The sequence below is a fragment of the Ovis aries genome, chromosome 7, assembly GCF_016772045.2.
Source record: "Ovis aries strain OAR_USU_Benz2616 breed Rambouillet chromosome 7, ARS-UI_Ramb_v3.0, whole genome shotgun sequence".
Classification (NCBI taxonomy): Eukaryota; Metazoa; Chordata; class Mammalia; order Artiodactyla; family Bovidae; genus Ovis; species Ovis aries.
In genome coordinates, this window is record NC_056060.1 from 35,607,292 (window position 1) to 35,631,723 (window position 24,432).

At 51.3% G+C, this 24,432-nt stretch overlaps 1 protein-coding gene across 2 annotated transcripts in view; it reads right to left on the bottom strand.

Moving 5' to 3' along the window:
• PLA2G4E (phospholipase A2 group IVE) overlaps nt 1-24,432 on the bottom strand; it is a 78,922-nt gene that overhangs the window by 4,720 nt on the left and 49,770 nt on the right. For both annotated transcript variants that reach the window (XM_060419111.1, XM_012181261.4), the window contains exons 3-17: nt 23,993-24,129; nt 21,894-22,025; nt 20,548-20,588; nt 15,421-15,463; nt 14,846-14,906; nt 13,807-13,967; nt 12,710-12,793; nt 12,319-12,356; nt 10,355-10,490; nt 8,941-9,077; nt 6,204-6,426; nt 3,543-3,657; nt 2,885-3,022; nt 1,373-1,480; nt 626-829 (exon numbers count right to left, since the gene is read on the bottom strand). In XM_060419111.1, the coding sequence (XP_060275094.1) occupies nt 626-829; nt 1,373-1,480; nt 2,885-3,022; nt 3,543-3,657; nt 6,204-6,426; nt 8,941-9,077; nt 10,355-10,490; nt 12,319-12,356; nt 12,710-12,793; nt 13,807-13,967; nt 14,846-14,906; nt 15,421-15,463; nt 20,548-20,588; nt 21,894-22,025; nt 23,993-24,129 (1,758 nt within the window). The remainder of the gene's footprint in view (nt 1-625; nt 830-1,372; nt 1,481-2,884; nt 3,023-3,542; nt 3,658-6,203; nt 6,427-8,940; nt 9,078-10,354; nt 10,491-12,318; nt 12,357-12,709; nt 12,794-13,806; nt 13,968-14,845; nt 14,907-15,420; nt 15,464-20,547; nt 20,589-21,893; nt 22,026-23,992; nt 24,130-24,432) is intronic.

A 24,432-nucleotide genomic window follows, 5' to 3' on the forward strand; every position in this document is an offset into this window, starting at 1 on the left:
CCTCAGCCACAGAGCTTGTGGGGAGCAGGGGCTTAAGAGGATCCTATAAATGAGTGCAGACTGTGGACCAGGAGCCATCTGCCCTTCTTGCCCCAGATAGGACAAAAATGGCTGCAGGCTCAAGCAGCCATATGCAGACCATGGCCAAGTAAAATACCAAAGATAGTGGAACATCAACCTTAGAGCCTTGGCAGGGTGGGAGGGGGCCTGGAGTGGAAGCTGCCAGAACACAATTTAAGATCCAGCTCTGCACTCACCGTTAGGAGGATCTTTCACTGGGCCATCCCTGCCCAACTCTGGGGACCACACCCACATAAAATGGGCCCCCAGAACACAGCTGTAGAAAGTCAGAACCCACACACTCCCCACCTGTAAAATGGGGCCAATTTCTACCTGCTGGGGTTCTTATACAGATGCTATATAGAGATATAGCATAGATTCAGTTAATTAAATAGACCACTACTCCACCCACTGTTCAAAGCTTCACCAAATTCAGAATACACCATGGGGAGAGCCTGCCACTTGGCCAGATGAACATGGGCAGAAGTGTTTTCTCATCCTTTCTCCCTGGCAGCCTCTACACCCACTTCTCCTTCCTCCAAACAGAGGCAGCAGGTAGGGATACCTTTCCACATGGAGAACTGGCTGTTCTGGAGGTAGTCAGTGTGCAGCTGCAGCCCCAGCAGGAAATTGTGGAACTTGGAGACAAAGGCCCTGTGGGTGAGGATGTCGCGGAAAGTGTTGGACAGCCAGGATGCTGGTGTCACCACTGTGGTGTCCAGGACGTTGGCATCACATTTGGGGATTTCAGGCAGGAGTGGCTCGTCTTCTGCAGGTGGAGGGGGGTGGGATGGAGGTCACAGGGCTGGGGTCCCCAGGCTGCTCAGGTGAAGCACTGCCTGGGTGCCCCGCACCCAGAGGTCCACTGTAAGTGCAGTGCACACCTCTCTTGCCTAGTTCTCAAGGCTTTCGCATCAGAGCTAGGAGGACCCAGGGGAGAGACATGCAACAGGAGTAAGGTAGCGGAGAGGGAGCCAGGGTGATTGGTGAGGAGGCGTTTCCAAGAGGACAGAGTCCGGAAGGGCAGCCTTTAGCAGCATTCATACATCCCCACCCTCTTCAGCTTTCCCGGGTGCCGTGCAGCTCTGCCAAGCCTACTGGAGGGTGCATCCCCCTACCCCCCACCCCAGCCAGGCCAGAGCTGGCACAAGTGTGTCCATCTAGAGTCACCTGCCTCTCCAGGCAGGGAAGACTCTCTAGCCCTAGCTGCCTGATGATGAAACATGAGGCAGGTGGTCTGGTCCTCAGTTTGTGACCCACTTCCCCACCCCTATGTCTCCCAACCAAGAGAGGAGGCCAGTAGGTCACCCACCAATATCATGCACTCTATCCCTTGTCCACTGGTGGAAAAACTCCTCCGAGGTGTGGGATAGGTTCCAGGCGTCAAGCAGGTTCAGGGAGAAGATGCTACTCCACAAACCTAGGGGCAGGACCAACCATGAGCAGCTCCGTCCAGGAACCTCCAGGCCCACCCAAACACTGGCCTTGATGACTCTCCAAGTCAGGATGCTCAGGGAGCGGGACAGGCTTTGACTTCCCTCTCCTTGCGGAGCAGCTCGACGTAAATGACTCAGCTCTTTTCCACTCTCCTCTTGGAGCTGGGAGAGGGCAGTTGGGGCTTCCCAGGTGGTCCAGTGGGTAAAGAATCCACCTGCCAACTCAGGAGGTATGGACTAGATCCCTGGGTTGGAAAGATCCCCTGGAGGAGGGCATAGCAACCCACTCCAGCATTCTTGCCTGGAGAATCCCCATGGACAGAGGAGCCTGGCGGGCTACAGTCCATGGGGTTGCAAAGAGTCAGCCACGACTGAACAACTGAACTGAACTGATAAGGTTAGTTTTACTCTTAAGCTCAATTTACAGATGAGAAAACTGAAGCTCAGGAAGGTTAGGTAAATTGGCCAACTTTGAGCAGCTAATAAATGAGAAGCCAGAGTCCATGCCCCAGTGTCTTACCTACAGACCTCTGAGCCACATACCAGATAGCAAAGGTGTTCAGAGAAAGGAGAGGCTGCTGAGGGCTGTGGGCTTCAGGGCGGACTTCCCTTAAGAAACAGGGCTTAAGTGGGACTTTCCAAGAGGGCTGGATTTGGGGTAGATAGAAGGTAGAGGAAGGCAGACGACCAGCCTAAGTAAGGGTGTAACTGATTGTTGAGGCTGTAGAGAGGGGTCTGTTTTCTGCAGTCTCCCTTTGATGGGTATAGTTAGGGCTCTGAAGGGGATGACTCTCTGAGTGGATGTCACAGTCAGGCTCCTGCACTCAATGGGCCAGCCTTCTGGAGGACCTGGGAGCATAGTGAAACTGGGCCAGGCTTCCCTAGAGACTGTCTTCACCCTAATGTCCCCTCTGGCCTCTTAGATTCCAGGAGCAGAGTCAACCCCTGGAAATAGGCATGTTGCTACCTGGAGCTGGAGATGGAGGAAAGGGGCAGAAGTTCCAGAAACTTCCATCTCAGCCTGCCACTCCCAGTCTGGTTCTGAACAGACACCAGGGAGACAACGGAGACTGACATTGGGAGAGTCCCCTTTGGTCCCCAGTGACCCCGGAGACCCTGTTAGGTCCTTCTGGGCCCAAAGGGTCACAGGCAGATCAGGGCAGTCTGGGAGGCTAGCCTCAGGTTAGGTCAGGAGCCTCTCTTGGGATGAGGGATGCTGACAGATGCCAGGAGGGTCACATGCCCAAGGAAAAACCCACGCTAGCGCCTGCACCTGGAACAAGATCCTGGGGGGAACAGAGAGTGTTTCTTTGTCAGTCCTCTAATCAAGGCGCGGCCTGTTCAGCATGGGGTGGGGTTCCCAGGGGCCTCCCCCAGCCAGGGGTCACCTAGCATGTAGCACATCCGCGACTCTGGGATTCTCTTCCTCAGCCGCCCCATGAAGAACTCGGAGCCGAAGAGCTCTGTGGGGATGAAGGCTCCATACTTCTGCATGCCCACCTCGTAGGGGGAGAACTCGAACCACTCTGCACACGAAGAAAGGCAGATGTCAGCCTCCCGCCGCCAAAACGGCCTCGCCCACCGTGCCTCAAGCCTGGGACCGGGAGGCCGCAGTCCTCTTGCAGGACACAAGGGGGCGCCCGTGGCTGGCTTCTGAGGGCCCACGCGACAGTTTGGCAACCTGTACAGGCTTATTTGCTCTTCAAAATGATAAACCAGGACCAAAAACGGACCCGGAAGCAGGGCAGGTCTCTAGAGTCCTTCCATCCGGCAGCTTAAGAAATATCTAGGATTCTTTCTCTTGACGACTTTTATTTCCTCTGTCCCATCAAAGCTCTGCTCAGGGAAACCCTAGGACTCTGCAACCCATCCCCTACATGCATCTGAGCAGAAGCAGGGAGTAGAGTGGACTTCTTCAGCTGTCAGCGCAGTATTTTGGTGTGGAGGTTGGCAAAGGTGTGGTGGAGAGGTGTGTGCTGGGGGTACTGAGTGCCTTTGCCTGCTGAGAAGGAACCCCTTCATAAAATTGCTAGTCACCAGTGTTACCTCTGAAATCCTGGTTGCTTACATCATCCTTGACATTGATGGTGAGGTAGATGGGCAGGGGGTTCTGGCCCTGGCACAAAGCAGCACGCTGATCTGACAGTTTGCATTCATTTCTCTGTGGGGAAAAATAATGGTTAAGGGGAAGAAGCAGACAAGCTGCCTGGAAGCAGTGCAAAATAGAGAACAGTCTGGACCTCTGGCAGCCCATTTCCTGGCTCCTGAGCCCACCAGGCTTCTGTGGAGGTCTCAGCTGACACCAGCCAAACCTGCTCTGAAAATGCACCCAGAAAATGCTCACTTCTCCTTGGGCTGTTCACCACCCCAGACACACAGACCCGGTGGGACTGGGTCTGCAGTTTAGGGCTGACCCTCAGAGTCCCAGGGTTCTCCTCATGTCTCAGGGACCACAGAATGAGAACGTAGGGGTAGAGGAGGCCGCCACTGCCCCCCGTCATCCTCATCATTTTCCACCTCACTCAAACTAGACCAGCTCCATTAAAAATAAGAAATCTGCTTTGCATGCTGGGATCTCAAATTTGTTTGAGAAGAAAAAAGACTTTTCTTTTTTAAAAACAAAAGGCTTGGAAACTGGGCACCAGATGGCAATCAAGTTCTAAGTCCCCAAAGCACAGTGCAGTCTAATCAGAGTGAGTGTCCTGCAGATCCTCCTAGACCATAGGCCACCCCCCAGGGTGGATCAGCCTGTGTAGACAAGGCCAGGCTCTAACCCCAGACCAAGCAACTGCCTGGTGGCTGACATCCATGGCTGTCCAAGTGTGTGAAGACCATGGAACCTGTATGGGATGGTACACACATGTGTGGGTCAAACAACTGTTGTTAAATCATTCAGATCCCATGGACTGCAGCATGCAAGGCTTCCCTGTCCTTCACTATCTCCCAGAGTTTGTTCAAACTCATGTCCATTGAGTCAGGCATCCAACCATCTCATCCTCTGTCACCCCTTTCTACTCCTGCCTTCAATTTTTCCTAGCATCGGGGTCTTTTCCAATGAGTCAGCTCTTTGCATCAAGTGGCCAAAGTATTGGAACTTCAGCTTCAGCCTCAGTCCTTCCAGTGAATATTCAGGGTTGATTGGAAGGACTGATGAAAGCCTCCTTTGAAAGACCAGCAGGATGCCTATCACAACTGGGCCCAGAGATGCAGGTACCATGGAGCTGATCATCCTGGAAGAAGACACTGCAGACCCAGGGAAGAGCCCAGCCCACACTCACTATCGAGGGGTCCTGAGGGAAAGAGGCCCCTGCCTTGGCCAGAGTGGAAGAGCAGAAGCCTCCTTCCTGCAGCCCTAGACTTGCTTTCCTGGAAACCTTGGCTCCCTTCCACACCAAACCCTGGATGATGCCCAGACTTCTAATGTCAAAGGCCTTGGCACATTCCTGCTCATCACATGGGACAGTAACCACTGTTAGAAATACTAGCTACCACTTAGTGACGAAATCCCCATTCAAGGAATAGCACAGAGCAGAGCCAGAATTCAAACCCTGTCCTGCTGGAAACCAAAAGCCAACACCCTTAGCCTCTGCCTGCCCTTTTCCATCATGGGGACAGAGTAGATGGTGGGTTATCAAAAAGGGCCAGGGATCCACTGAAAGCTGTGAGGGCCGCAGTCTGAATCCCCACTGCCTAGCATAGTTCCTGGCATGCAGGAGGTTCTTAATTTTGTTGAATGAATGAATGAGGGAATGAATGAATGTTGAAGATAAGATTTGGGCCATCCTTGGTTGCTCAAATTTTCTGTGTTTTATGGAAGAGAGGGTCTACTAGAAAATAATTTGCTGTCCCTCTTCCTTCTGGCAAGTTCTTATTTGAATTCAGAACTCTTCAGACACATTCGGGAATGGGGCAGACAGTCCTAGGCCTGGATAGAAATTAGGTGGGAAGCCCTATTTTGGCGTCAAGCAACAGCCACAGTTGGTTCCTCCCTGGGTCCCAAGCCGTCAGGTGTCTAGGTGTTAGCTGAGCTCACTGCAATGTCTGGGTCCACAGCATCCCACGGGCATCCGACTGCCCCCCCATGGCGGACGTGGGTCTCACAGCAACTGGGGCCCAGTCCAAGTAGGTTCTCTTCATGAGCACACATTGCTCAGATCATTGGACAGCAAAGCCGGAAGGAACCTCCCTGAGCTCCTCCTCTGTGTGGTGGCCATGAGAAGGGGCCCAGGCCATGACAGGGGGGTCTTGAGTCAGGCCCACTCTGTCGGGGGCGGGTTGCCAGACTCCTCTGACAGCCAGCTTGGCTGGAGGACTCTCCAAGGGACCACACAGTGGACTAGGATGCTTCCACCCAGCCTTTCTTCCCTCTCTCTTCCACTTGGTGTCAGGCTTGTATCACAGTCTGACAGCTCCCTCCCCATTTTCTCTCACAGGTTCTCAGAGGAAAAGCTGCCTCTCTACAGGGATGCACCAAAGCCACCCCCAGGGGAGGGCCTCAGTCATATTTAAAAGGATGTGGGAAGACAATCCCACCGTCTGGCTCCATCAGGCGTTCTGAGGCCTCAAGCTTCTTGCAGCCCAAGGATGCACCCACACGCAGGTCTAACTCCCTCATGCTGTGACGTACCTCCCCGATGCCCTCATGAAGGCAGAAGGCTGGGCATCAGCCCCGGGCAGGTTGGGCCCCAAGGGCAGCTGAGCACCTACCTCATCCCCCAGACAGGCCTCAATCAGCAGGCCCCAGAAGTCTGTGAAGGTGACCTTGTAGCCTTCCTGCCTGCGCTGCTGGAGCTCCTCCTGGAATTTGAGGAGCTGGTCTGGAAACAGGGCAGGCATCTTGTCCTTGACCACGTGCCTCCGTGCCTCGAGGATGGCGCGCTCCAGGCTTTTGGAGGACCAGTCAGGGTCACGATACAAGGTGGCCATGGTCCTGGAGAGAGAGGCGTGGCTGATAGAGCTGAGCCAGGCCTGGTCTGATGGGCCCTGGACTCTGGCAGGAAAGAAGGTGGGCAGGTCATGGGAAACGCTCTCCTGCCAGGAGAGGAGCCTGAAGGAAAGGGGATGAGGCCTGGCAGTGAAGGGGAGAACAGTCTTACTCAGCGTCACAACTGCTGCTATTTCTTGACTGTCTGTCATGTGCCAGGTGAAGTACATTGTTTAACAGTGAGGATTCTGGGCCCAGGTCTGCCCAAGTTCAAAACTAGACTCTGCCACTCACCAGCTGTGTGATCTGGGCAAGTCACCTACTTGCTCCTCACCTCAGTTTCCCCATCTGTGGACTGGGGAGAATGATGGTAATTGTACCTACCTCACAGCATTACTATGAAGATGACATGAATTAATATAAACTGGTGAGGACAGTATCTGGTCCGAAGTAAGTGATGGGCCATACAGTGGTGGGGCCAACATTTGGCCCTGGGTTTGTGTTTGCTAAGTCGCTTCAGTCGTGTCTGACTCTTTGTGGCCTCATGAACTGTAGCCCACCAGGCTCCTCTGTCCATGGGATTCTCCAGGCAAGAATACTGGAGTGGGTTGCCAAGCCCTCCTCCAGGGGATCTTCCCAACCCAGGATCAAACCCGCGTCTCGTACATCTCCTGCATTGACAGACAAGTTCTTTACCACTAGCACAACTGACCCCAGGCTTGGCAGATTCCACGTTCTAGACTCTTTCTACTCTGTCACATTAATTTCTATAATTATGACGCCAGCTAAAGATTCATTTCCCCTTTTTCTTCTTAACTTCCATGTGGGCAGTGAGGAGGAGGAGAGCAAAGATGGAGATCCCCAGCCCTGGGTCTTTGCCTCTGTCTGCCTTTGCTTGGCCCGGACACAGCTGTCTTCAGTCCAGGTCAGGACAGCACCCAGGGATCCCCCTCCCCACAGGGACTGGCCTACAGCTGCCCAACTGTCTGAGCCACGGCCTCTGCCTTGCAGGAGAGTTCTTCAACAAAAGAGCACCCTGCTCTCCATTAGTTTCATGCGGTTACTTTTATACTTTAAAAAAGCTTTCAAAGATGTTACAAAGGATTGATTTTGATTTTTAAGAAATCCTTCCCAGTGCTTTCCCAGGCCAGGAGACACCCTACCCCAACCCCAGCACGGCCTGGGTTCCTCCCGGTATCCTGCCTGATCCAGAGATAGGCCAGGAGGAGGCAGACACCCCCCTACCCCGATGCAAGCAGGTCTGTCTCCTTAGCCCACTTCCCATGGGCAGCAGTTTATCAGTGAGGATTGGGAATGTAGGCCCTGGACTCAACCTGGGTTGAAATCCCAGCTCAGCCACTCATTAGCTGAGTGAACTTGAGCCGATTCCTTCCTTTCTCCAGCTGTAAAATGAGCATAATGACAACATCTTCCTCATAGTCTTGTTAGGAAGAAATGAGAGGGTCCATGGGAAACAGTCTCCCCGGGACTCAGTGCGGAGGCAATGCCAGTAATTGTCAGCTATACTCTGTCCCCTCTGGGCTGAAGCCTCAGGGCCTCTGGTGTATCAGCAACCCTTGGCTTTCCTCACATCTGTCCACTCAAATGAAAGCTACCCAGAGTCCTCCAGGATGAGGGGCACAGGTTGGGGCCTGGAAGGTTCTGGGGCTTACTAGTTCCCACAGAATAGGACTCAGCTCTGGCTGAGAGGCTCTGGGCAGTCACGAGGCCTGGGTCATCCCAGAGCAGGGCTGCCTCATGACTTCGGTGGGCCCCTTCCACCATAAAAAATAGTAAAAAAATTATCTTTTATGACTGTTGTGTAAAGACAAATATAGTAATATTATTTATTAAAACATTTTCTTCAACCTAGAAGTTCATTTTTCCTGATCTTAAAAGAAATTCAAACATTTCTGTGGGCCCCCCCACAGGCATCCATGAAGAAGCTGTCCTCACACTGGCCTCTCCTGCGGCAGAGCTGAGGGCTCACACTCCCCGCTCACCGGCAAGAGTGAGGAGCCGGGAGCCCAAGGCAGCCCACAGGGCAGAGGGGGCACACGGGGCGGGCTGGGCTGCTCTGTGGGCAGCCAGGGCAGTGGGGCCAGCTCCCCCCACCCCAGGAGACTTGGCACGGTCAGCCTGAGAGAGGACAGCTGCCTCTCCCCGGCAGGATGGGGTCGTGGCAGCAGTGGTTCACTCATGGTTGGCCACCGCACTCCTGGGCCCCTGCCGTAGTAAATGGAAGTCATGGCCAACACATGTCCTTTGTGTACCCAGTCCTGGGGGAGCTTCTTGCAACAATCCCACGAGGTCAGTGCTGTTACTATCCCCACTTCACAGCTATAGAAAATGAGACTTGGAGAAGTTAAGCTGTATGCCCAAGGCCACACAGCTATGAGTGATGACAGTTGTCATGAGTCACTCTATCTTGGGGCGGAGGAGCTTCACCAGAAACCCCCTCCTGGCCAACCTGTTGGCTGCTTGCTCTGGGCTTCACCAGACACTGGTCCCCGCTCTTACCAGGTGGCCCCAGACAGGCCGGTGATATAGCTGGCACAGTTCAGGATGTTCAGCTTCTGCAGTGCCAGCAGGTGGCCATACATGGCGGTCATAGATCTTGTTCCACCTCCAGTGGCCATGATGGCTATCAGCGGGACCTGGGGGCACATGGAGGCAGGCTGATGAGGTGAGGCTGGACAGGAGAAGACTTGGAGTGACAGGAGCTTAGAAAGAACAGTGGAGGAGGAAAAGCAGGCTACAGAGAGCAGGGGCGGGGGGAATTGAGCAACCTGAAAATTGCTTTTCACACAGTGTCAGGCCACTTGGTAGGTTTAGAGCTGGACCTTAACTCTCTACCCAATGGCTGGTGTTAGGCTTGGTAAATCAGAAAGTCACATAGGAGCTCTTAGCACTGTGAATCTAGCCCTCAGTTAAGAGGACGAACTGGGGCCAGAGGGCTGGGTGACTTATTCAAAAATCCAATCAGTGTGATTCTTTAATGGCTGTAAATCAGTATCTGCTATAAGGGGATCTGATGTTAGAGCACCAAGGCCAGGCTCGGCACATGGTACGTGCTCAGAATAAACCGTATGTGTTGGAGCAGGAACAGATGGATTTTTGACATGGGAAGGAGCAAGGTTGTCACCTGTGGGCTTACATAGCTTTAAGATGCCCTTGGTATGTTTCCTTACAGATGGGAGAGGGAGGTGTGGGGTCTTTACCAAGACTCGCTTTGTTTTCATCTGAGTGGGGACTGTGAGAACTACTGTCAGCCGAAGCCCCGTCACAGCCTTCCTAAGCGACAAGGCCTCTGTCCACACCGTGTTCAGCCTCAGAAGGGGGACTCTTGGAGGGCCGACTGCTGCTCAGGGGAGTGCGGGCCTCAGGCCCACACCAGGGAGATGACAGAGGGCACAGAGGCTCTGTCGTCTGCCCTGTGCACAGAAGCTGGCCCTGCACGTGGAAGCTGCTTGTCTTTAGTCCCGGACTGTGGTTCATTCTCTGTGTGTGTGTGCCTATGCACACACATTTGGGGGAAGAGAGAATTAAAGAATGAAGGGCCTACGGCTTACGGAGGCGGTATGTGGCATGTGTGAGCTAGGGGAGCTCTCAAGCTTTCCCCGGCTGGAAAAGGAGGCCATGTGGTCCCGTGTAGCTAGAACATCACTCATTGTCTCAGGATGTCAGTTCAGGGGAGGAGCTGCTGGGCTCCTTCCTTTCCTTCTCCTCTACCCTCCCTGCCCCTGTGAATACACAACTGAATCATATCCTACAGTGACGAAGCACAGCCCTCAGCTGGGAGCCTGGAACCTTGGCACTAAGGACCACGGGAAAGGCAGTGCCACCCTGGGGCACGGGAGGGACTGCAGGGCGCAGCTGGCAGGCACAGTTTGGAAGGACAGGTTTGACTTGGAGTGGACCTCTGCTCACCCACCTCATCTGCCCGCAGGTCTTCCTCCAGCTGCAGCACCTCCTTCAGCGCCTGGGCCACCACCACCCTCCGTTTCTGCAGGAACTCCAGTTCTGCCTGGCACAGGCTGAAGCCCAGCCGCACGTCCAACACCTGGGAACTATGGGGACAGAGGACCTTGGCTGAGCGGGCCTGTAGATTCCATCTTCATGGAGAAGACATGGCTTTAGGGTCAGGTGGACCTAGGCTTGAGACTTGGTTCTGCCAGGTGTCACCTCTGTGACCTTGGGCCTCTGCTTTCTCATCTGTAAAATGGGGCTAATCGTGCTTGACTCCCAACACTTAATGAGCCACCAAATGTAAAGCCCTCAAAGCCTTAGCTGGTGCACTGTGAGCAGGTACTTAACACTATTAGGTATTCATTGAACCCTATGCTTTCTCAATAAGTTCTGGAAAGTCCTGGAAGGCGTCCCCCAGGCACCTGCTAGAGCCTGAGGCCAGACATGGTGACAAGGGTCCCTGAGACCCTTTTAGCCAATCCCTCTGAATAAGGCAAGGGCTTCCCAGGTGGTCAGTGGTAAAGAACCTGCCAATGAAGGAAATCCAAGAGATGTGGGTTCAATCCCTGGATCGGGAAGATCCCCTGGAGGAGGAAATGGCCATCCACTCCAGTATTCTTGCCTGGAAAATCCCATGGACAGAGGAGCCTGGAGGACTGCAGTCCTCGGGGTTTCAAAGAGTCAGACATGACTGAGCACACACACTTCTGAATAAGGCTGTACCATAAGGGCTCTCCTGAGCTGGATAAACGAGGCCTTGTTCTCATGTTATTCATATTCCTTTCTGCTCCCAGAGTAAGACTCCTCCTTCACATTCTTGCTGTAATCCTGTCACCCCTACAGGTCTACAAGGCGGGTGGGGCAGAAGCATGTCCAACCCTTGTCCTCTTTTTATCATATCCCTGACCTGAGCAAGTCTAGGCTTATGGCCTAGCATCCAAGCCCCACCTGATCTGTCCAGCCTCACCTCCTGCTACTTTCTAGAAGGGTCCGTTGGCTCCCAGAGCCCAGGAGCAATATGGGTCCTGAGCCTCCTTCCTCTGCCCACCAACATCCCTTGCATCCTCCAAGGCCCTGCTCCCCAGGCAAATGAACCTCGACAATTTCTGACCCGAGTCTTAGTGACCTGTGTAATTAACAAGGTCATATCTCCTTGAAGGCAGAATCTGGGGACTGTCCCATCCATTCCCTCTGTGTCTAGTACAGGCCTGCAGACACAGCTGTCAGGAAATTTTCCCTTGGTCTCAACAAGGAATGAATAATCCAACAGCAATAATAATAACAACATTAGTTGATATTTTCAGTCTGTCCCACTTCTTAGATCACTGATTTCCTCACATGGGTTATCTCACTGGATCCTCAAAGCAACCCAACCATGGACCATGCCCTTGGTATTGCTGTAATTCACAGATGAAAAAAAAATGAGACTTAGAGGGGCTCAATAACTTGACCGAGCACAAAATAGCTGTCAGACAAAAGAAAACATGGGAATAAATCTTCATGACATTGGATTAGGCAATGGTGTTTTAAATATGACACCAAAAGCACAAGTGACAAAGGAAAAATATACATACACTGAAATTCACCAAAACTGAAAATTTCTGTGCTTCAAAGAACACTATTAAGAACGTGAAAGACAATCTTCAGAATAGGAAAAAATATTTAGAAGTCATATATCTGACAAGGGGTTTGTATCTAGAATATACAAAGAAATTTTACAAGTCAACAATAAAAGGCAAATCACCCACTTTAAAATGGGCAAAAGATTTGAATAAATATTTCTCTGAAGAAGATGCACAAATGGCCTGTAAGCCTATGAAAAGATGCTCAACATCACTGGCCATCACTGAAATGCAAATCAAAACCACAAGATACCATATCCTTAAAGAGAAATGAGTCAGAGGGCCAGACAGAAAGAGGGTACTTTACCAGGGTGTAGACTTCATGTGTAATTCACAGTTCTCATTCTGGGAAGTGAAAGATGAAATGTTTGTCAGGGATGACAAGTTTAGGGCCAAGAGATCCCAACCAAAGAAGTGGAGACTCACCACACTGTCCACCCCGACCTGACTCCGGACACACGCGTGTGCGTGTGGGCACACACACATGTTCTCTTCTGGATGTGACCCTCCCCACCATCCTGGACTCAGCCACTGTCTTTGGCTCCACACCACAGCCCAGAAGCCTCCTACCCCACAAGACTCTCTACCCTACCAGGAATCCTCCTCCTCCACGGCCCCCCAGGCTCTCCCCATCTCCTTGTCACAGGAGCTCCAGGCTAAGCTGCTCAGGGGCCCCTTCCCAGACCCCAGACCCTCACCACAGGCAAGGTCACCGCCTGGCCGTCGGGGAGGCAATGGAGGGACTGGCACACAGGGCCCTTCTGGCCCGCACAGCAGCAAAGCTGGAAGGAGGGCAGGTGTGTGAGGGGGAGGGGCTCTTTCTGCTGCCCACCACTCCTAGTCCCCCACTCCCCCCACCTCTCCCAGTCCCCTACCCCTCCACCACCTCTCCCAGTCCCCTACCTCCCATCACCTCTCCCAGTCCCCTATAACGCCCCACCACCTCTCCCAGTCCCCTACCTCCCACCACCTCTCCCAGTCCCCTATAACACCCCACCACCTCTCCCAATCCCCTACCTCCCACCACCTCTCCCAGTCCCCTATAACACCCCTCCCAGTCCCCTACCCCCCACCACCTCTCCCAGTCCCCTATACCCCCCTCTCCCAGTCCCCTATACCCCCCCACCTCTCCCAGTCACCTACCCTCCACCACCTCTCCCAGTCCCCTATACCCCCCACCTCTCCCAGTCACCTACCCCCCCCACCTCTCCCAGTCCCCTATACCCCCACCTCTCCCAGTCCCCTATACCCCCCACCTCTCCCAGTCACCTACCCCCCCCACCTCTCCCAGTCCCCTATACCCCCACCTTTCCCAGTCCCCTATCCCCCCACCTCTCCCAGTCCCCTATACCCCCCCACCTCTCCCAGTCCCCTATACCCCCCACCTTTCCCAGTCCCCTACCCCCACCACCTCTCCCAGTCCCCTATATCCCCCCACCACCTCTCCCAGTCCTCTATACCCCCCCACCACCTCTCCCAGTCCCCTATACCCCCAATCACCTCTCCCAGTCTCCTATTACCCCCCACCTCTCCCAGTCCCCTATCCCCCCCACCTCTCCCAGTCCCCTATAACCCCCCACCACCTCTCCCAGTCCCCTATACCCCCACCTTTCCCAGTCCCCTATATCCCCCACCACCTCTCCCAGTCCTCTATACCCCCCACCACCTCTCCCAGTCCCCTATAACCCCCCACCACCTCTCCCAGTCCCCTATCCCCCCCCACCTCTCCCAGTCCCCTATACCCCCAATCACCTCTCCCAGTCCCCTACCCCCAGCATACTTTGGCAGCCCCTACCTCACAGATCCACGGGCTCTTGGGCAACTCCACGTGCACCTCGGGCTGGAAGTATTTGGGGTATTGGAAGCAGGCAGGGTTTGAGCAGCAGGACTCCAGGCAGGGTGAGACGCGCTGGGTGTGCTCGAAGGACTCCGTCACTGTCACCAGGAGGTCCTTCTCTGGAAGAGAGGATGCGAGGGCTGAGACCCCCGGGAAGCCTCTTGCTTCCCACCTTCACATGGCCCACTAAAAGGCCTAGCTGGAGGCGCCCGGGATAGGGGTTTAGAATGACCAGGGCACTGGATAAAATGCCCCAGAGCCTTGTTCTGAAGGGCAGGGCAGGGCCCTGGAACTTGCACTTCAGCAGGCTTGTGCATGACATCTGAGATGCTGAGTTCTCTGGACTAATCCTCCTTCTCTGCAAGGTACCCCCAAATCACCCTCCCACTGCACTGGAAGCAGCCCCCTTTCTGCCAGTTTGGGGGTAGAGCCTCTTCCTTCCCCTTCCCTCCACCTGTGGGGGCTCTGAGGCTCTCCTCTTTCCAGGCAGGGCTTGAGTGGGGGGATGGGATGGAGCCCTGAACTGGAGGGTCTCGTAGCTGTGGATCCGTTAGGTCCCTGTCAGCTATAAGATGCTAGAACTCTATGAACTGGAGTCTGATTAGAGGAAGCGGTGCATCTAGAGGGGCCCTACCTGCCTTGGGTGCTGACCACTGCGCTAGACCCAGGGAATCCCTGGTCTGACAGGCTGCAGCGCAGATCAGTATGGACAAATAGGCAGTGCTGTGCCCTTGATCCCGGCCCAGGGCGCTGGCCAGGCTGGGAAGCTCTGAGGGTCACCTGGGGGCCTGGAAGAGCAGCCTCCTTTTAGGGCAGTGAGAAGGACAGGGGTTCATGACCCCTGAGGGTAAGAAGATCCCGAGGACTCAGCCAAGCTTTGGGTTCCCCGTCGAGCCGCGGGCGACCATGGAGCGGCCACACTGATGCTGACAGAGTCAGGAAACAGCACCGGCCTCCCTCCCACCCGCCAGCAGGCAGAAGCGGTCCAAGGGCTCACTTTTCCTCTTCTTTGGCCTCCTGGATTCTGCACAAACCTCCAGGCAGGACATTTGTCGAGACTGAAACAAAGGAAGGGGGGTCATTTTGAGCCCATGCTGCTTGGGATGCTCTACCAGGCCACACATTCCCAGAGACTGATCTTGCGGGGAGAGAGCTCCTTGAATCCTGAGGCTTTAGCTGCATCGAATTAAAATGGCTGTACTAACAGCCTAATTATGGGAAACTTTTAACTTCTGAACTTCATGCTTTTAGGGATTGGAGTTGGGGAAAATTGGGATGAGACTGATTCTGGGAGGAGGCTGTAGACTAGTGGGTGCTTTTATTGAGGGGTTCCTAGGACATGGTTGTGGGAGATGGGGTGATGGCCCAGATATTTTCTCCCCAGGAGCAGGAGCCCAGCTGCTGCCCCCACCACACCCTGGCTCCCTTTGTCTGGCTTCAGTTAGCCTGCCTCCTAGCGGGCTCTGGGGCAAGGGTCCAAGTTGGGCCTGGTTTTCCTTCCCACAGTTCTGTTCTCTGAGAGGAGCAGCCACAGGTGGCCCTAGAGCCACAGGAGACTGGAAGGACAGTTACCACCAGCACGCCGTTCGTGATGAGGTTCTCAGGTGGAGAGGGGCTGAAAAACAGAATGAGAACCCCTGGTCAGTCTTGTCATTCTTTTTTTTTTTTTTTTAACTTATTTTATTGAAGTATATCTGAGTCACAACATTGTGTTAATTTCCACTGTATAGCAAAGTAATTCAGTTATGCACACACATATGTACATAGTCTTTTTCATGTCAGTTCAGTTCAGTAGTTCAGTCATGTCCAATTCTTTGCCACCCCATGGACTGCAGCATGCCAGGCTTCCCTGTCCATCACCAACTCCTAGAGCTTGCTCAAACTCATGTCCATTGAGTCGGTGATGCCATCCAGCCATCTCATCCTGTCATCCCCTTCTCCTCCCACCTTCAATCTTTCATAGCATCAGGGTCTTTTCCAATAAGACAGTTTTTCACAATAGGTGGCCAAAGGATTGGAGTTTCAGCTTCAGCATCAGTCAGTCCTTCCAGTGAATATTCAGGACTGATTTCTTTGAAGATTGACTGGTTGGATCTCTTTGCAGTCCAAGGGGACTCTCAAGAGTCTTCTCCAACAGCACAATTCAAAGGCATCAATTCTTTGGCACTCAGCTTTCTTCATAGTCCAACTCTCATATCCATACATGACCAATGGAAAAACCATAGCTCTGACTAGATGGACCTTTGTTGGCAAAGTAATGTCGCTGCTTTCTAATATGCTGTCTAGGTTGGTCATAGCTTTTCTTCCAAGAAGCAAGTGTCTTTTAATTTCATGGCTGCAGTCACCATCTGCAGTGATTTTGTAGCCCCCCCAAAATAAAGTCTGTCACTGTTTCTACTGTTTCCCCATCTATTTGCAATAAAGTGATGGGACTGGATGCCATGATGTTAGTTTTCTGAATGTTGAGCTTTAAGCCAACTTTTTCACTCTCCTCTTTCACTTTCATCAAGAGGCTTTTTAGTTCCTCTTCACTTTCTGCCATAAGGGAAGTATCATCTGCATATCTGAGGTTATTGATATTTCTCCCAGCAATCTTGATTCCAGCTTATACTTCCTCCAGCTCAGCATTTCTCATGATGTACTCTGTGTATAAGTTAAATAAGCAGAGTGACAATATACAGCCTTGATGTACTCCTTTCCCAATTTGGTACCAGCCCCTTGTTCCATGTACGGTTCTAGCTGTTGCTTCCTGACCTGCATACAGACCTCTCAAGAGGCAGGTTAGGTGGTCTGGTATTCTCATCTCTTTCAGAATTTTCCACAGTTGATTGTGATCCACACAGTCAAAGGCTTTGGCATAGTCAATAAAACAGAAATAGATGTTTTTCTGGAACTCTCTTGTTTTCTTGATGATCCAATAGATGTTGGCAATTTGATCTCTGGTTCCTCTGCCTTTTCTAAATCCAGCTTGAACATCTGGAAGTTCTTGGTTTCTGTACTGTTGAAGCCTGGCTTCGAGATTTTGAGCAGTACTTTGCCAGTGTGTGGAATAACTACGATTGTGCGGTAGTCTGAGCATTCTTTGGCACTGCGTTTCTTTGGGATGGGAATGAAAACTGACCTTTCCCAGTACCGTGGTCACTGCCAAGGTTTCCAAATTTGCTGCCATACTGAGTGCAGCACTTTCACAGCATCATCTTTTAGGATTTAAAAAAGTTCAGCTGGAATTCCATCACCTCCACTAGCTTTGTTCGTAGCAATGCTTTCCAAGGCCCACTTGACTTCACATTCCAGGATGTCTGGGTCTAGGTAAGTGATCACACCATCGTGATTATCTGGGTCGTGAAGATCTTTTCTGTACAATTCTTCTGTGTATTCTTGCCACCTCTTCTTAATATCTTCTGCTTCTGTTAGGTCCATACGATTTCTGTCCTTTATCCAGCCCATCTTTGCATGAAATGTTCCCTTGTTATCTCTAATTTTCTTAAAGAGATCTCTAGTCTTTCCCATTCTATTGTTTTCCTCTATTTCTTTGCATTGATCACTGAGGAAGGCTTTCTTATCTCTCCTTGCTATTCTTCGAAACTCCGCATTCAGATGGGTATATCTTTCCTTTTCTCCTTTGCCTTTTGCTTCTCTTTTCTCAGGTACTTGTAAGCTTCCTCAGACAACCATTTTGCTTTTTTGCATTTCTTTTTCTTAATTCCTGTCTCCTGTACAATGTCATGAACCTCCGTCCATAGTTCATCAGGCACTCCATCTATCAGATCTAGTCCCTTAAATCTATTTCTCACTTCCACTGTATAATCATAAGGGATTTGATTTAGGTCATACCTGAATGGTCTAGTGGTTTTCCGTACTTTTTTCAATTTAAGTCTGAATTGGCAATAAGAAGTTCATGATCTGAGCCAGTCAGCTACCAGTCTTGTTTTTGTTGACTGTATACAGCTTCTCATCTTTGGCTGCAAAAAATATAATCAATCTGATTTCTGTGTTGACCATCTGGTGATGTCCCTGTGTAGAGTCATTTACTGTGTTGTTGGAAGAGGGTATTTACTATGACCAGTGCATTCTCTTGGCAAAACTCTGTTAGACTTTGCCCTGCTTCATTTTGTACTCCAACGCCAAACTTGCCTGTTACTCCAGTTATCTCTTGACTTGCTACTTTTGCATTTTAGTCCCCCATGATGAAAAGGACATCTTTTTTGGGTGTTAGTTCTAGAAAGTCTTGTAGGTCTTCATAGAACTGTTCAATTTCAGCTTCTTCAGTGTTACTGGTTGGGACATAGACTTGGATTATCGTGATATTGAACAGCTTGCCTTGGAAATGAACAGAGATCATTCTATCGTTTTTGAGATTGCACCCAAGTACTGCATTTCAGACTCTTGTTGACTATGAGGTCTACTCCATTTCTTTTAAGTGATTTTTGCCCACAGTAGTAGATATAATAGTCATCTGAATTAAATTCTCTCATTCCAGTCCACTTTAGTTCACTGATTCCTAAAATGTCGATGTTCAGTCTTACCATCTCCTGTTTGACCACTTCCAATTTACCTTGATTCATGGACCTAACATTCCAGATTCATATGCAATATTGTTCTTTACAGCATCGGACTTGACTTCTATCACCAGTCACATCCACAACTGGGTGTTGTTTTCGCTTTGGCTGCATCTCTTCATTCTTTCTGGAGTGATTTCCCCACTCTTCTCCAGGAGCATATTAGGCACCTGCTGACCTGGGGAGTTCATCTTTCAGTGTCATATCTTTTTACCTTTTCATACTGTTTATGAGGTTCTCAAGGCAAGAATATTGAAGTATGTGCTATTCTTTTTCATATACGTTTCCATTATGGTTTATCATAGGATATTTAATTCCCTAAGCTATACAGTAGGACTTTGTTGATTATCCATTCTATACATACTAGTTTTCATCGACAAATCCCAAATTTCCAATCCAACCCTCCCCCACTCTCCCACCCACCCTTGGCAACCACAAGTCTGTTTTCTAAATCATATCATTCTTGACTGATTTCTCACAGAGGGGACAAAGAGCCTATATAGAGTCAATAAGGAGATAGCAGAACCTTCTTAGTGCTTGTGAAAAACACTGGCTTAAGAAGCTTTCGGAATTGACAAGGAGAAAACTAGCATACATTTAAAATAAAATATCTAGAAATAAAGATTTATAGGATAGAGCGAGTAGAAGAGTTTCCTTTTTTTCTTGCTTAAAGGATTACTGTTCTTTATAACCAACCAGATGCAACTGCATGGAGTTATAAGGATAAACAAGTTGCAAGAAAAGGCTGGAGGCCCACCACCTAGAACAGATGTGAACAGTTCTGGTAGAAAAACGGACCCCTTCTCCCTTCTGTGCTTTAATGTATGCATTAACAAATAGTTCTGACCCAGCCAGAGAGGGGCCTTGTGAGTATGAAACTTCTGTGTGTTACAAACCTGAGAGAGCCTCTCTGGTTACAGTTAGTCTAGGGAAGTCCACAGCCTCCCTTGTCAACCTAAGCCCAAGAGGATTGTGTCTCCAGGTCAAGCCTTACTCTGACATAGTTCCTCCACTTTCTAATTCACCCAAGGAACACTTTTCCCCCTAAAAGTCCTGTCAAACCAAGAACCAAAGGAGAGAGCTCAGATTTTCTTTAATGTGAAACAAATGAAATTGATTTTAACTTGCCAAATTAAATTTTAATTTTAATTTAAGTTGATTTTAATGAGGCCCTTCAGTCCCAAGACCCCCCTACACATAGGATTCTCTGGTTGGAGCTTGACAAGCCTTCTGTTCTAGTTTCTGCCTCTCGTTGTTCCCCTGTTGCTGGGCTGATTGTAAGTCCAGGGGACTCAATCCTGCCAAGGCTAAGAAGCCAGCCATCCAATCAATCACAAGGCACCCTGCTGTCCCTGGGCAGGCTTGCCCCCTCCAGGAAGGGGCCCTCCCTCACTGCCCCTTCCCTTCCTTCCTCTCTCTTCCTCCCCTTCTTCCCATACTTCCAACTCTGTGACCCAGGTCCATGTGAGTCCACAGCACAGTCATACCCCTAGGAGCCTGGATCTTTTTCTTAGTTGGAAATGATGAGAAATAATCCCACACCTTGGCCCCGAGCTTCCCCCTGACTTGGTTCCAGAGTTGGAGGTGGCTGCAGAGGGGCACGGCAGCCCACCTCAGTGTTCTTGCCTGGAGAATCCCAGGGACGGGGGAGCCTGGTGGGCTGCCGTCTATGGGGTTGCACAGAGTTGGACATGACTGAAGCGACTTAGCAGCAGAGAGGCACAGCCTCTGCTTCAGCCCCGGGTTTGGGGGGAGTTTGTTCTAACAGTTCTGGGTCCAAGAGGAAACACCTTAGTCCCGATGTCTTTCTTAGCCTGACCTCGGGAAAGTCCCATCCCCATGGTGGCAGGAAGTCTTCCCAGGAGCCACTCTTAGAAATGCTGGGGATCTGAGGCAGATGAATTGGCCAGAGTACTAGATCTTTAAAGTAGCACTGACGTCAGCAGACCTGGATGAGAAGGGGTGGAGCCCAGGCACCTACACTATTTAGGAATTCCCAAGTGATTCCGATGCATTTGAGGGGTGTCAGGGGTGGGAGTGGAGGAGGGGGTACTGCAGAAAGAAAGTGCAATGCCTGTGCGCAGAAGCTGCTTTGGAGTCTGGACCTTAGTGGAAGCCTGGGGGGCTGGGTCCTACTCACCTCTCCTCCAGCAGGAACTCCACTTCCAGCTCCTCCATGCCCTGCAGGGGGAGGAAGAGACTATAGTTGTGAGCTGTGTCTCCACTTCTCTCCAGACCAGGATTCTTGCCACCCCAGGAGACCCTGCGGACATGTCCGTGTCCGTCCCACTTGGTGGTCCTGCTGTCTTAGCCTGGGGACAGCTGCTCTTGGCTCTTTTTGTCCTCCTTGTCTCTCTCTGTATCCAAGTCTTTTTATCAGGAACATCACTGACCATCCAGAGGAGATCAGGGTATGAAGTGGACCCTCAGCCCCAGCAGGTAAATCCCTTTGCCCCAGAACATGTGTCGTTCATCTTCTCCCTCCAGCTTCCATCGTTCTCCTGCTTTCCCAACAGGCTCACTGTTTGGAGCAAGGGAGAGCTGAGATGCTGCCCCTGGCAAGCCCAACTCTGAAGGCTAGGGGCCCGTGCTTTCATCTTCTGCTTTGCATCTCTTGCTGTATAACTTCAGGAAGTCATGACCTCATGGGACCTTAATTTCCTCCATGGAGCATGAGCCAGGTGAGCACAGGGATGCTCGTCCCCTGAGGTGTCCAAGTACCTGGAACAGTGCTTGCCCTGTGTGTGTGTTTGTGTGTGTGTTAGTCACTTAGTCATGTCCGACTATCTCTGACCCCACGGACTGCAGCCCACCAGGCTCCCCTCTCCCATAGGGCACTCAAATGCTTGTTGGGTGAATCAATAACATCCTGGGCCTTTCCGGCAGATTTGCCCTCATTTGCCTTGTCTGTCCTCTGTCCCCTGGGGCCATCCCAGCAGCAGGGCTCTGAGTGAAGAAAGGGAACCAACATTTACTCCATCTCCATTTAGTACTCTGAACTGGGCTTGTTGTCCTTTTAGTTGCTCAGTCACGTCTGACCCTTTGTGATGCACTGTAGCCTACCAGGCTCCTCAGTCCATGGGATTTTTCAGACAAGAATACTGGAGTGGGTTGCCATTTCCTTCTCCAGGGGATCTTCCCAACCCAGGGATTGAACCTGTATGTCCTGCATTGACAGGTGGATTCTTTACCACTGAGCCACCTAGCCACTGAACAGTGCTAGGTGCCTTAATTATTTATTCCCGTTTAAGCCTCACAGTGACCCTGTATGGTAGATATTATTATCAGAGGAGACAAGGAAATAGCACTCAGGGGAATTAAATCTATAGGTTGCACAGCTAGCAGGCCAAAACGCTGGGATTTGCACAGCAGCACTATCTTCTCTCCACTTGGCTACAGAGAGAGGATGCCGTAAAACTGCATCTTAGGAATAACCAGCTTCCCTTCATGAGGCAGGAGGCTGAGGGCCAGGGCAGCCACACCCACCTCTGTGTTGAGTGGGAACTTCACGTGGGTTTTCTTTCGGAAGCAGAGCTTGGTGAGGTCATAGAGAACTGTCAAGAGATGGTCATCAGGTGTCACTGTGTCTTCATCACAGACGCTCAGCTCCAGAACATTCTAGGGGAAAAGGGGTGGGTGTGAGTCTGGTCACTGAGGCTGCATCCACCCATTCCCAGGATGAGGGGCCTGACCTCAGTCCTAGTGAGTAGGTGGGTCTGAGGGATGGGGGCGAGCATAGCTCAGGTGTGAAGGACATATGTGGGGACATGAATAAAGGGAAAAGTGAAAGTGTTAGTTGTGTCTGACTCTGCTACCCCATGGACTGTAGCCCACCAGGTTCTTCTATCCATGTGATTTCCCAGGCAAGAATACTGGAGTGGGTTTCCATTCCCTTCTCTAGGGGATCTTCCCGACCCAGGGACCGAACCCAGGTCTCCCGCATTGCAAGCAGATTCTTTACCATCTGAGCCACCAAGGAAGCCCTGGATTAAGGGAGAAAAGTGTCTATTCCCTCCTTTGCAACTCTCTGAGGCCTTCCTGCCCTTCTTCTCTAGTTCTCCTACTGGGGAATTTTGCTCTTTTATAAGCTTGGCAGGGGCCTGTGAAGTGTGAGGTATTTCATTTCACATAGGGGAAGGATGGAAGGACACAGCAAGCAAGACATTTGCCAAGATACAGCACGTATCCAGTGCTGGGACCCAGGAGCTGAAGACAGTTCCTTTGGTACAGAAAACACAGTTCAAGGGTGCCACTACATTTCATACTCCAGGTGGAGAGGTGTGGCAAAGATTACAGAGGCTTTGATTGGGTTGGGGTGAAGTGTTGGAGCTCTATCCTTTGGCTCAGCCCCTAAGTGAGGTTTCATGGATGGTCCCAAAGCAGCAGGTCAAGGGTGGAGCAGCTACCCTACCATCCAGCAGAACTCTGACATGACTTAGGTGACTAAGATTAGCCTCTGAGGCTTCTTGTTCCAAGGATCCTGGGAGATGTAGGTTGGGGCTGGATTTGCCTCTTTGTTCCCTATCTAGTGGACCTGAGATGGTCCCGGGGCTTCCCAGTGAGTGGATCTGTTGACTTTGTAATTGCTAGATACCAGATGTGGGACTTCACTGGTGGTCCAGTGGTTAAGACTTAGCGCTCCCAATGCAGGGGGCGTGAGTTCAATTCGTGGTCAGGGAGCTAAGATGCTACATGCCGCACGGTGTGGCCAAAAAAGAAACCAGGTATGTCCTAGAACCAACCCAGCAACCCCAGAGATCTACAGAAAAAAGAAACACAAATTCTGGTTTCAAGATGGCATAGCTCATACTGAAACTCCCCCTTTCTCACCAAAAATCTCATATATGATAGAAAAGACATTTTTAAAACAATAAATACAAAACTCTACTTGAAAACAAACGGATATGTCATGAACTGAAAAAGGAGATGCATTCCTAAAATGTGAAAGTGGTAAGCTAGATGGAGCTGTCAAGCCTCAGATGCCTCAGGGCTGGCTCTGATGCCTTCATGATGAAGGTAAATTTATCTGAAGGGCACCCTGGGGCAGCTGTCATAACTCAGGATGTTCAGGACAGGATTCTCCCACAGGAGATATGAACTCCATGTAGAGTCAGTCACATATATCTGAAGAAGGCCTATGCCATGAATCAGCAACTCCACAAATGAAAGAGCACGCATCCAAGGAATTAGAAGTAAATTAGCCATCCGAAAAGGATTTACAGCCGTGAAAGCCCTCTGTTTGGGATTAGACTGGCCTCGGACCTCTAGAGTAGACTGGCTCTTCTCTCTGTATCCTTCCGGTCCGTGTATGTTCTGGAAACACACTCAATTTGGGGGCAGGAGACAGTTCCAGGGGCAATTTAGGGAAAAGGACAGAGAAGCAGGAAAGATGGTAGAAGGATAACTATGCCCAGAGGGACAAATATGAGACAGGCAGAAGAAAGGAGTGGGTGAGTGGGAGACATAGGACAAGAAGTGGGTAGAAAGAAGGACAAATAGGCATGAGAAGGACACGTGAACAAAGAGAAGGACAAGCAGGCCAGGAGGGAACAGACCTGCAGGCAGGTGCTGTCCCCATGTCTCACCTTCACTTGGCTCTGGATCTGGAAGCTGAAGGTTTCATTCCATTCTGGGTTTCGGCAGTTGGAGATGGTCCTAGTCCTCAGCCTCTTTTGACTGGCAGTGGGCAGCCAGAGGCTCACAAAGCAGTCTGTTAGGCTCACTGTCCGAGGAAGACAAGGGTGAGTGGGTGAGGAGCCAACCCAAGTCTGAAGAGGAGAGAGTGTGGAGGCAGAAGCCAGAGTGAGGCCTCGTCTCAGCTTCAGGTCCCCTCTTGACTCACGGCCCTGACTCTCCAGAGACCTTTGTCCCAGAACCCTGATAAGGTCATGGACTTCAGGCTGCAGGTTTCAGAGGGGACGCAGGCCCCCCTGCCTGGTCTTAAGAACGGAGATGGCCTCTGGCTCTTCTCAGAAGCATCCTGGCTCTTGCTGGTTTGGGACAAGGTATGGCTGTGACTATGTAG